Source organism: Abramis brama (genome assembly GCF_963993115.1).
Source record: "Abramis brama genome assembly, chromosome: 21".
NCBI classification, from domain to species: Eukaryota; Metazoa; Chordata; class Actinopteri; order Cypriniformes; family Leuciscidae; genus Abramis; species Abramis brama.
The window spans coordinates 32908243-32921825 of record NC_139983.1 but is presented as its reverse complement, the minus strand read 5'-3'; the positions used below and the strand labels follow the sequence as shown (position 1 = coordinate 32921825).

Here is a 13583-nt window from a genome sequence, read left to right as displayed (position 1 = left end):
AATATCTAGTTTATTTCTTGCTGATGAGCACAATAAAGCTGATCATCTTAATATCAGTTCTTTAAATCTGTGTCAGTGATTAACAATCCAAAATACAACAAATGTTTAAAAGGTTTAGTAGAATCATAATATAGTTTCTAGAGCATTTCTATGTGAACTTTATTGTCTTCAAAAACGAAAGCTCAGCTCTGATGGGAAGAGTTTCTGTGCTTGTTTTGAGTGGAGGTCTGAATCCAATAAGATTCAGTGTTTATTTGAATCAACTCCAAGACATTTCCATTTAAAAAAGAGGCAAGAGGACTCCACAAAACGATTATTGAGGCCGAGCTGTTAGTTTATGAACCTCAAGATTAAAATCACTTCTCAAAAGTGTCTCATAGGCTCTCATGAGAGCATCATTTAGCTCTTACTGAACACTTCCTGTACGATGTTAGTGGTTTAATTGCTCTGTTGAGGATACCCAGATAGCAAAATTGCTGTGGCCCAGATCCGGCCCACACTTGACATTTTCATCTGGCCCACATACCGCGTGGAATGATGGCACTTGGGCGGTCCGCTCCTGTTTGCCAGATTTGGGCCACAATTAAGCCATAGCAATGCCACATGTCAGCCATAAACAAAACAAATGAAGCAGAACTGGCCCACAGTTTACAGTTCAAAGGGTATGTGGGCCAGATGAAAGTGTCAAGTGTGGGCTGGATCTGGGCCACAGCAATTTTGGTGTCTGGGCCAGATGTGGGCCAGTTCTGCTTCATTTGGATTTTTTTTATGGCTGACATGCGGCATTGCTATGGATTAATTGTGGCCCAAATCTGGCAAACAGGAGCGGACCGCCCAAGTGCCATCATTCCACGCGGTATGTGGGCCAGATGAAAGTGTCAAGTGTGGGCCGGATCTGGGCCACAGCAATTTTGGTGTCTGGGCCAGATGTGGGCCAGTTCTGCTTCATTTGTTTTGTTTACGGCTGACATGCGGCATTGCTATGGCTTAATTGTGGCCCAAATCTGGCAAAAAGGAGCGGACCGCCCAAGTGCCATCATTCCACGTGGTATGTGGGCCAGATGAAAATGTCAAGTGTGGGCCAGATCTGGGCCACAGCAATTTTGGTGTCTGGGCCAGACGTGGGCCAGTTCTGGTTCATTTGTTTTTTTTTACGGCTGACATGCGGCATTGCTATGGCTTAATTGTGGCCCAAATCTGGCAAACAGGAGTGGACCGCCCAAGTGCCATCATTTCACGCGGTATGTGGGCCAGATGAAAGTGTCAAGTGTGGGCCGGATCTGGGCCACAGCAATTTTGGTGTCTGGGCCAGACGTGGGCCAGTTCTGCTTCATTTGTTTTGTTTATGGCTGACATGCGGCATTGCTTTGGCCTAATTGTGGCCCAAATCTGGCAAACAGGAGCGGACCGCCCAAGTGCCATCATTTCACACGGTATGTGGGCCAGATGAAAATGATGGCACTTAAGGCAGTCCACTCCTGTTTGCCAGATTTGGGCCACAATTAAGCCATAACAATGCCACATGTAACCCAACAACAAACCAAATAAACCACACCTGGCCACAGTTGATTTTTATACAAACCCTGGTCTTTCCAAACATTCCTCATGCAGCATGGAATGGTGGCACTTTTGCAATGCACTCCTGTTTGCCAGATCTGGTCCACAAGCAGGCCATTTGTTCAGCCATATGTTAGCCAAGAATTACATAAATAAACCATAACTGTGTGTTTTTGTGTGTGCATGCTGTGCCATATCACTGACACTAAGAGAAATTTAAAAATGCCCCCTTTTTATGTTAAGAGAAGTTACAACAGATGATTTAAACACATTTCTGAAAACATTTGCATTATTTATTAATATTGTCAAAGAACAACCAAGTGCAAGTTTCCATTTTCAAAACTGGAAAACAATCTAAAAAAAATAGTAATTATAAACAAACAAAAACATGTTTCCAGTTGGTCATCCAAAAAAAAAAAAAAACACAACGCAGAAGTAAACACACTAGAAAACATTGGCAAATGGAACCATCCAAAATTAAAGAATTTGACCTCCTTGACTGGGCCCATCTGCGTCATCATGGCAATCTTGCAAGCCTTTATTGGACACACAAAAAAACAACAACTGTTGACTCAGTAACAGAATGCTGATTTTACAATAGTGTTTTAATAGCAATAGCACATTAATACTGAATGGGGAAAAAATGGACTGGAACTACCAGTGCATTAAACAGTTTTGTAACTCTAAGGCCTTAATTGTTAACATTAATTAATGTATTAACTAGTATTAACTAACATGAACTGCATTATTTATTTATTAAGCTTTTTTAATGTTACAGTCATTCACTGTTTGTTCATGTTAGTTCACAGTGCATTAACTAATGTTAACAAATACAACTTTTGATTTGAATAATGCATTAGGGAGCATCACAATTAACATTAACTAAGATTAATAAATGCTGTAAAAGAATTGTTCATGCCTCATGTCAACTAAAGTAGTTAAAGGGATAGTTCACCCAAAAATGAAAATTCTGTCAGTAATAACTCACCCTCATGTTGTTCCAACCCCGTAAGACTTCCATCCATCTTCGGAACACAAATTAAGATATTTATGATGAAATCTGAGAGCTGGATCACTCCTCCATAGGCTTCTAAGGGATTGAAACTTGCCGGCCCAGAAAACATATTAAAAACATAGTTAAAATAGTCCAAGTGACTACAGTGGCTCAACCATAAGTTTATCAAGCGACGAGAATACTTTTCGTGCGCAAAAAAACAAACAAAAATAACGACTTTATTCCACTATTCATTTTCGGCTGCTTAGTTCTATGCTTAGTTCAAGTTCACGTAGTTTAACTGCACAGTGCATCACACACATGACCAGTGTCGGCCAATAGTGAGCCTGCATGGTAACGTAGAACCCGCAGTTACACTACGTGAACTTGATTGAACTAAGAAGCCGAAAATGAATAGTGGAATAAAGTTGTTGTTTTTGTTTGTTTTTTGCGCACGAAAAGTATTCTCGACGCTTGATAAACTTATGGTTGAGCCACTGTAGTCACTTAAGCGGGTCGCACACCGGACACGCAGCTCAGCGCCGCGCCGCGCCACGTCTAGGACAACTCTCACCTGAAAATCCGATAACATCAGCAATTTTCTGATTTCTGTAAATAAATATAAAACTAAATGTATAGGGTGAAGTCCGTATATACATTAACTACGATTTGAGACACATAAATGTAAATTTAATATAAAACTATGTAAATGGCGCTCTGTGGCGCGGCAGGATTTTGAACACGGTCCTGAGTCTCTGGGCGCCGCGGACAGACGCCGCCGGTGTGTGTACTCTCATAGAGAATAATGTGTTCGAATTTAAAAGACGTGGCGCTGCGCGGCGCGGCGCTGAGCTGCGCCTCCGGTGTGCGACCCCCTTTAGACTATTTTAGCAATGTTTTCAATACGTTTTATGGGCGGGCAAGTTTCAATCCCTTAGAAGCCTATGGAGAAGTGATCCAGCTCTCAGATTTCATCATAAATATCTTAATTTTTGTTCCGAAGATGGATGGAAGTCTTACGGGGTTGTAACAACATGAGGGTGAGTTATTACTGACAGAATTTTCATTTTTGGGTGAACTAACCCTTTAACTAATGTTAAAGTTTTACCAATGTTTTAATGTATACCTTGCAGCCAATCAGAATCAAGTATTCAGACAGACCATGGTATTATACACATATAGCAAAAACACAATGTAACTGACTTACAGGTGTCTTGGGACCTCCTCCGTTTCTCCCTTTCTCTTCTCCCTCCGTCTCGGTCACTTGACAGATGAAGCCATTTTTTAATAAATGTTTCAATTTCTTGATCGGTGGCCTCAGCTGTCAGTCTATTGTTTCTGACAGTTCCTAAAAATATATAACATTGTAAATACAAGGATGGATTAGACAACTTTTAAAATCTTAGGACACAATTAGCGGGAAGACAAGCATTAGCCAAGTGCATACTTTGCCAGTGCCACTGTAAAGAACATTTTGGCCACGGACAAGGACACTCTTTGTTTCCAGATGCCCAAAAGGCACACATTTAACCTTTTTTTTTAGCAAACCAGGGTGACTAGGAACATGGAATTGTATAGCTATGATTTCTTGTTTCAGAGGAGTTTAAATATGAGGAAACACAAAGGCCAAATTCTCTTAATCATTAATCAGACAATGAGTAAAACCAAAGAATATAGTTCTGATGTGCAGCAAAAGATTGTTGAGCATCACAAAATAGAAACTGGCTGTAAGAAAATAGCTAAATTATTTGAAAATAATTCAGAAGTTCCAATCAATTAAAGATGTTACAAAAAATCTGCCAGGAAGAGGACGTGTCTATATTGTCTTAAATTAAGACAATATAGACACGGTGAGGAGGAAAGTTTGATCGGCCAAAAGACTCTCCAAGGATTAATTGAGTCTTGGGGGTCAGAATGAAAGCATAAAATATATCAAACAACCCCTACATTAAATTGCAACTGCTGCGTCTGTGTAGATGAGAGAAGTAAAGTGCACGCACGTTGTGGTAGGGATGGGTATTGTTAAGGTTTTAATGGTATTACCACTCTTACCGATATTGCTTATCGATCCGGTACTTTAACTGTATTTTTATTGGTTCTTTTTGATGTCTATCTATAAATTACAGAAACGTCTGTCTGTCTGTATGTCTGTCTGTCTGTATGTCTGTCTGTTAACCGCATATCTCGAACCGTTAGTCCGATGGATTTCAAACTTGACAGGTGTCTCGCTACGGGCATGAGTAAGTGCAGTGACGAGTTTGACGTTGTTTGGATGAGAAATGCAAAATATATCGTTAAAAATATCATTTTTAGAAGGTTGTGGTGTAAAAATAAACATTCTGACATTAGAGGGATGTGGTTTAATTAGAGTGATGTGGTGTAAAAATAAACATTCTGACATAAAGACTCTGTCAGCTTAACATAATCCCATAAAAACCCATTTTCACCATATGGGACCTTTAAGTCAGCTATACTGTTTACTTCTGAATATTATATTTTATTCACAGCTTTTCTCAAAGTACACTGTGTAGCCGGCTCCCTGAATCGTGTTCAATTTTCCACATTTATTGTATGTCATTATGTCAGTATCAGTATTTGCTTTCTACCATGCACAAATAAAAATGTCACAGAACTTTTGCTGTGTTATTGTAACAATGAGCACTCAAACACACCAAACCAACAATTACTAAAAACACACACAAAAACTGATTTTGCACGGGTTCACTGTGTAGCTGACTTAATGTTTAGCTGACAGAGTCTTTATGTCAGAATGTTTATTTTTAAACCACATCCCTCTAATATCAGAATGCATATTTTATTTGTGCATGTCTACCATGCACAAATAAAAATGTCACTGAACTTTTGCTGTGTAATTGTAACAATGAGCTCTCAAACACACCAAACCAACAATTACTAAAAACACACTCAAAAACTGATTTTGCACGGGCACTTTGCCATCATTTGTAGTTACAAACTGTTTGCTCAAGCGTAGCATTTTCTCGATGTTTAGCATACTAAAAACACAAACAAAATATAAAATAACACTGCATAGTTTATCATAGATAGATTAATGCTTATTAAAGCTGAAGTTATTTATTCAAGAGCTGTGAGTGATTTTCTTTTTGCCTTTTGTTGTGATATTCGCAGTAATGGCGCAATCGACAGCATGTTTAATAGAACAACCTCATTTTTATTTGATAAAATGTAATATTCTGACTGTTTGAGTTTTATTAAAATTAACCATTGGTCATCCAGTGTCATGCATTTAGATCATGATAACTACAGATGAAACCAGGCATAGCCCTATAGCACCTAACTATCATGGCAAAATGTAACTTTATGGTTTCTATGGTATTTGTATGAAAAACAGTAGCCTAAATACATTTTTAAATACGGTAATTATATTCCATTAATCCTTTAATGCATTGTCTACATTAATAATATAATACAATTCAATATGTATATCCCACATTTCATTGTGCAGTTAATATTACTAGGCTAACGTTACAGTAAATCCGTGGTAAATGATGGGACTTTGTAGACGGAAAAGCCTTCTAACTGCCTCGTTGCACACTGTTTCTCCTGTTTGTCAGCGCTGTTTCATCTGCCTTTAAACTGGTTAAAATCACTGAGACATTGGTGTTCTTCGCTGAATTCAAGCGCTTCTCACTGGATCTCACAGCGCTGTTTAGTGGTCGTGTGATCAAGACCATTCAGCAAGTAAACACATCTGATCTGATAAACGCTGCGCTGCCGTTTGGACTTTGAGCCGAGCGGATAAATGTTCAGTGTGGCGCGAGGTTCAAATGAGTTTTGTTCTGCTTCTGGCGCATAAACATTATCGAACATTTATCAAACTCTTGATATTGTTTTATTGAGAAAAATTATATTGCGATAATTTTCATTATCGTTTTATCACCCAGAACCAACTGTAAAGTATACTTCTTTTTAGGGATGCATCAGGTAATATGGATTGCCTGTTGCATCAGTTTCTTATTGTATGAGAGCTCCATGTGTGGAGATGGACAGCTATGTTTGGGATTTTTTCCACAATAAAGCTTTTAGTGATAAACTGCTGGCTGTCATACCCGTGCAAATATGCATTTAAGTGTTTACTTTTTTTAATCAACCTTTTTTAATAATTACATAATTTGAGGAAATATGCATCAAGCATGCAAGAAATAGAGAATGGACTTATTAGACTGAAGATGCAATGTACTGTAACACTTACCAGTAATGACATCTTTCAGCTGCAGTTTTTGGAAAGCTGTTTTGCCATTGATGCCACGCCAGTTAAGTTGTTTGCCAAGGGAGTTGGTAATACAGTGCCCCATAACCCTCCAAACGCTATCCTTAAAATCAACTCCTCCAATGAAGCTCAATGCAGTCATCTAAAAAAGATAATTTAAAAAAACATGGATAAATGTTTTATATATAAACACTACTCAATTCAGAATAATAATAAAAAAAACATTATATCACTTCACGCTTAGTTGACATTTAGAACAGTCTCTTTGTTGAATACTTGCTTTCTTAACCTGTTATCTACTGTAGGACTGTCAATCTATCACTGATGCAGTTCCATATTCAACTGACAACATGAAGTTGTAGTGTCCTTGAGGTTTAAACACAAGATTTTACACTACAGTAAAACAAAACAAAAATGCTGCAAGTCTAATACCGCAATGATCCCTAGTTTAAAATATCAATTTTAGTTTTCCATGGTCCAATAAAGTGGAATATTAATATATTGTCTGATTAAAGTTTAGTCAAATTGAATGTATGTCGGAGTAGTTTATGCAATATGCTGGTAAGGCAAAGTATTAGTTACCATTTTTTTTTTGAGGTCAGCCTCTTCCCTCAGACGTTTTTCCAGAGCCAGCAGGGAGGTAAGATCTTTCAGAGGCAGTAAGTCTCTGTCGATGGGATCCTGCCCATGAGCAGGTTCGCCCATTTTCTGCATGTTCATCAGAATGACTTTGAGTTGATCCATCATCATTTCCTGATTTGTAAGAATTCTATGCAGAAGAGCTAAAAATAAAGACAAACATGTGATTTACATAATTTTGACAGATAATAAATTGTATTTGCCTGTGAAAACAAATCTAGAAAGAGACATTAGGATTTATTTAGGCTAATAAATCACTTACGAGCAAGACCACTTTAAGTGTTCCTGACTGTTGTGCTTCAGAACTTCCCATAGACCGACTGGGTTCGGGGCTTTTTTCAGCACGCCGGGGCTCAGGACTTGTCACAGAGTGTCTGGGCTCAGGACTTGTCATCTGCTTTAGGGTTTCAAGCTTTTGACCCCTTCTCTTTATTGCAGACTCAATTGCAAAGTTTGGTCCTGTTATCTTTGGGGCTGGAGGCAACGATCCTGTTTGTTTGACCAAATCTTCGTCGTCACTCTCAAAGCGAATGTTTGGTCTTGTCAGGGGGCACAGAAAATAAAATCAAAATTTATTTTAATCAATTTCACAGATCAGTCTCAGTCTAGTCTGGTAGTGTCTGAAATTTCTGCTGTTCCTGTTCCTCCCTGCCTGCCCTGTTTCTCGCTTCTGTCACCACTATCTCCTAGTTGCCCAACTGTTTCCCTTAAGAATCGTCAATGCTTTGTGTTCCTGTCCTCATCTGCCCAGCTGTACCCTTTTTTAGATTTAAGCTTGTATTTAAGGCCAATGTCCAGGGTTTCCCTAAGCATATATTACAAGCATATGCACTAATGCAAATCACACTAATGTATCTCTGATAATATCAGGTGAGCAAAACTGTGCTTTTAAATTAAATTAAATTAAATTTGCTGTGTTCAGGATGTACTAGTACTGCATACTGTGGTGTGTACTATAGTTCCTACTATACATAATGCAATGATAAACATTCAGACTGTAGTATATATGCGTTCCCAAAAGCACATTATTTAAAAGCTAAACAACAGCATTTACTGTGAACGGAGCCGCTCTGAGAAACATGTAACCTGCACACATATAAACAATTAAACCCGCAGTGCATATATTTATTTAATTGAATCGCAGACTTTGTGATTTCACAATAGCACTATGGTATATCATGATTTTTAAATGGTTTAAATGGAATTTGCAAACTTATAAAACACTTTAATATTGCAGTTCATAGATGAACTGGGAATGTGCCACTTCTGTTATTTTACTCTTAAATCGACACGACACAAGGTAAATTGTGACAGCTCTAATAGAAATCTTTTTATTGTTTTGTAAATCGTGTCAAGGTTTTTCCTGACTATAGGACAATGTTTGGTTTAATGTTTGGTTTATTTTTATTTTTTTTGCTATTCAGACTCTAATAATCAGTATTTATGATCTTCCATCATTGTTCCCTTAGAAAGATACTTAGTCAAATTGAAACACATTTCAAAATCACTTTTGCTTCCGTAGTCTGATTTATTTATGAGTTAAAAAGGATGTTCATCAAGAAGAATATGAATGTCCGGACTTAATTATCCACTGGGAATTGGTTGGATCATGAAAAGTGTCTGTTACTTACTGGAATGGAGTCATTTAAAAGATGGAGCAAGTTTTTCATGCACACACAGCATTGTATTGAAATGAAGCCAGGAACGTATTAAAAAGTAGGGCTTCGGTGTTTGCTTTAGTTTTACGGTGTGCAACATTTTTTGCGATTTCTCCTGCTCGCACCATCATCATCATGCTAGTGGAAAAGGAAAAGTGGGTTATTGCATTTTGATTGAAAGATGAAGGCATTTTTATGGCACTGAAGGGTCACTTTCAGTAAGACCACTGAACGGATATTTAAGCTAGATGTTAAATGTTTATTTTAATTGTAATATATTGAGTGCGTATCAGTGACATTCAAAGGATTGGACATCAGCTCAGAGCTATGTGCTTTCATCAAAAACTATAAGAGAAGAATGTCCAGGAAATACTGGACATATCTAGCAAATTGAGCAGATGGAAATGATTTCCAAAGTGAAATCATATTTTCAATCTTGAATCACAAGTGCTTTGGATCGCTGACAAACACAAATGCTTGACCACAGTGAACATGTTGTGTAAATGTTTATGTGAGTTAACATGTTAAAATGCTAAAGTTTTATTATGTCAGTAGGAAATTCTGAGATGTTTTGCTCAAAAGTAAACTTCCTGTTGGGTCACTAGGGACTGTTGGGTCACTTTCACTGCTCAGACTGGAAACTTCACACATACCAAATGTGTTACCATGGATGACACTCAGATGACACTTGGTGCCTTTTTTCCCCCATCACATATTTTAGTAATCATCATAAATTAGGTATCATCCTAACATATCCCTAATCTTGACAAATTTCATTTCATCGGAAAGGTATGAGACTCATATTTGGCGACTGTTTTGTGATAGAAATGATATTGTGACAGAAAATGTAATATTAATATATTTAATAATATTAATTTGTTACAGGAGAAAAAATTCAATTAAATGGTCATCGCCCGGTGTCTGTTTTTGGTATAGTGCCTAAAAAAGTCTTACATTTTTCTGATATCAACGTCAAATTTGGAACACAACTTGTTTAGACATAAGTGAACCTGGACCACAAAAACAGTCACGAGGGTCAATTTTTCAGAAACTGAGATTTATACATAACATGAAAGCTGAATAAATAAGCTTTCCATTGATGTATGGTTTGTTAGGATAGGAAAATATTTGTCCGAGATACAACTATTGAAAATCTGGAATCTGAGGGTGCAAAAAAATCTAAACATTGAGAAAATCTCCTTTAAACGTACAGTATGGAATTTTTTCTCCACTAGGGGTCGCTAACCTATTTACAATAACAAAGGCGTAGTTTGATGACGCAACATTTGCTAAGAATTATGGATCTTGTCGTCAACGTCAAGCCGACCGATCTAATAATGTTTATGGATGACTGAATACATCAATGTTTTTATCATGACTGTGATATGAAGCAGTTCGGGATTGCTAAGAGACAGCTATCAGCTCCAAACCGCTCCAAACGCGACGCGAGTCCCGCGGATATAAAAGGAATATGGACATTTCATTCTACCGAACTACACGCAGAATTACTACTCACAGGTCAGTTTATTAGACAAATTAAACTTGTGAGGTAACGCAGCGCTGTTTCACTTGGTCTAACATTACACTAGCACACTAAACTGCATTTGAATGTGTTGAAATGTATGTATTAGTCTGTCTGTATGAGACTAGCAGTAAACTAGATCAACATTAGAATAACATACAGATCATATTCTGACATTTTATCATTGTTGAACTATATAACATTGATTAGTTTTATGTAAATGTGCTCACCTGTTTAATAAAGTACATGTAGGAGCGGTCGAAGTCTCGGACGTGGAGCTCTCGTTTATATACTGTCTATGGGAGCTCTCGGCATCTCGAAAACACCGCGCTGATATTGATTCTCGTTTTAGTTCTCCTTTTTTATCCAAAGTGCCATGGTCCATAATGTTTGAACGAAACAACAACAGCGTGCAGATAGACATTGCGAACTACAGTGGTCCACGTCTGTCGTCTTGGTTACTATCAGACGGCTCTGGTTCATAGCTCTGGTTACCATGGCAGCACGAGCGGAAACCAGGGACAACGCGAATATGACGCCATTGACTGCGACAAAACGGAAATAAAGAAACGTGCCGTGTCTTCGAATTAAATAAAAATTTCTCCTGGTTTGAAAGTTGTTGGAAACAGTTGGGATAATGTAAGTAAACAACTAAAAAAATATATATATAACATAGATATAGTGATTTTTGCTATTTTTAAAGCAAAAAAGTTACATATTGTGCCTTTAAAGTTGTTCATTTGTGTTCACGATTGTGCTGCATTCACTCACAGAAATAAATGTTTTATATATTTACGGTAGAAAATTTACAAAATATCTTCATGGAACATGATCTTTACTTAATATCCTAATGATTTTTGGCATAAAATAAAAATGTATAATTTTGACCCACAAAATGTATTGTTGGCTATTGCCACAAATAAACCCGTGCGACTCGAGTCTGGTTTTGTGATCCAGGGTCACAAATGGCTTTGATTTTATAGCAATTTTAGAGGAAATACTATTTTGTCAAATATATTTTTTTGTATAAAAAAAAAAACGTTTAGTACAGTACTGTTGTCTTACAGTAAACTATAACTTTATAACTTTGATTCTGCTTCTGCAATAATATGCTGAGTGACCAAACTTAGGTCTGTATTCCAAAGCATTCATGAATTACAACCATTTAATTTGGGATTTTTCACATCTCTGCTCAAAAAGGGGGATGGCAGTGACAGTTTATAAACCTGATCAAAGTTGCATGAAGCAGTTTAATATGAAACGCTGAATAATGGTTAATATATTGTTAATTTTTTGTTTAAATGCATTTGATTAAAAGATCTTGTGCGCGTTGAGAGTCGATGAGAGTTGACATGAGTGCTAGTGCTGCTAATAGAGTGAGTTTGTAGTTCTTGCATGAATATTTGTACATCAGTGATGAAACAATGGAGATGAAAATCTAGACGATTAAACGGATGTAGTTCAGACATAACAAAAGCTTCAGGACATTTCGAAGGAAAATTAACCCAAACACAGTAATTCTGTCATTCGCTTTTCGCTGATGCTTTTGTTGTATCGTTTTTACATCTCGACAGCCTCTAATAAACATCTGCTTTTAATAAACGGAAAAGAGCAGAATGTTCAGACTGATGTTTCTTTATGTGCTCCAGCAAACACTGTAAAATTTGTGATTTAATAAGTCATGGCAACGTATGTTTTCCCATTAACTGCACAAAATAATTTAACCAATTTAACTTTAATGTTATGCATGATTTAACTAGGCTAAATTAAAAACAAAACAAAACAAAAACTTGTACAACCAGCTGGATTATACTTATTTTAAGGCAGCAACTGATTTTAGCTTTTTAAGTTGAATTAGGGAAAAAAAATGTTTACAGTGTAAAGAAAAAAAGTGGTTTTGAATAATATAAGGGTGAGCAAATGATGACAGACTTTTGATTTTCTTGGTGAACTATCATTTTAAATGAATAATTATCAAGCAAAGACAGAAATAAAAACTCTCTAATGAGTCAATAATGAGCTCTGCACTGTTTCAGTTGATGTATAATGCAGCTGAGAAAAATCATTAAAACGTGTAATAAATGATGATTATTTGTTCTGTTCTGTTAATGAAAATTAATTGATAACGACAAATAAAATGAGACAAACAAGGGCAAACTGCACACAATAGCGTAATCTTTATAATTGTGCTGATTTATAATGTAGCTCTATTTATAACCGAACAGAATGGAACATTTTAATGTGTTTATTTGGTGTCTGGATTGTTCAGGGATATATTTTTAAAGTGTGGTTTTCAAATTGTCTTCAGCTGTGGAAAGTTTTATGGCACATCGCGGCTTTCAAAACATGTCATGATGAAATGTTAGACGTCCACACTTAGACAAACGTGAAAGCAAGTACCAAGGTTATTATCGTTAACTATATACAGTGAGGAAAATAAGTATTTGAACACCCTGCTATTTTGCAAGTTCTCCCACTTGGAAATCATGGAGGGGTCTGAAATTGTCATCGTAGGTGCATGTCCACTGTGAGAGACATAATCTAAAAAAAAATCCAGAAATCACAATATATGATTTTTAACTATTTATTTGTATGATACAGCTGCAAATAAGTATTTGAACACCTGAGAAAATCAATGTTAATATTTGGTACAGTAGCCTTTGTTTGCAATTACAGAGGTCAAACGTTTCCTGTAGTTTTTCACCAGGTTTGCACACACTGCAGGAGGGATTTTGGCCCACTCCTCCACACAGATCTTCTCTAGATCAGTCAGGTTTCTGGGCTGTCGCTGAGAAACATGGAGTTTGAGCTCCCTCCAAAGATTCTCTATTGGGTTTAGGTCTGGAGACTGGCTAGGCCACGCCAGAACCTTGATATGCTTCTTACAGAGCCACTCCTTGGTTATCCTGGCTGTGTGCTTCGGGTCATTGTCATGTTGGAAGACCCAGCCTCAACCCATCTTCA

The 13583-nt window shown here is 37.1% G+C and overlaps 1 protein-coding gene across 1 annotated transcript; it reads right to left on the bottom strand.

The window, feature by feature from the left end:
* Positions 1–1810: 1810 nt before the first annotated feature.
* LOC311071791 (uncharacterized protein) lies at positions 1811–7547 on the bottom strand (the record flags this gene model as incomplete). The annotated part of the gene is made up of 4 exons (XM_084096327.1): positions 1811–2093; positions 3759–3899; positions 6783–6942; positions 7383–7547. The coding sequence occupies 4 exons, from the start codon at positions 7545–7547 to the stop codon at positions 2035–2037; spliced, it is 525 nt and encodes a 174-aa protein (XP_083952453.1). The 3' UTR covers positions 1811–2034.
* Between the last annotated feature and the right edge of the window lie 6036 nt (positions 7548–13583).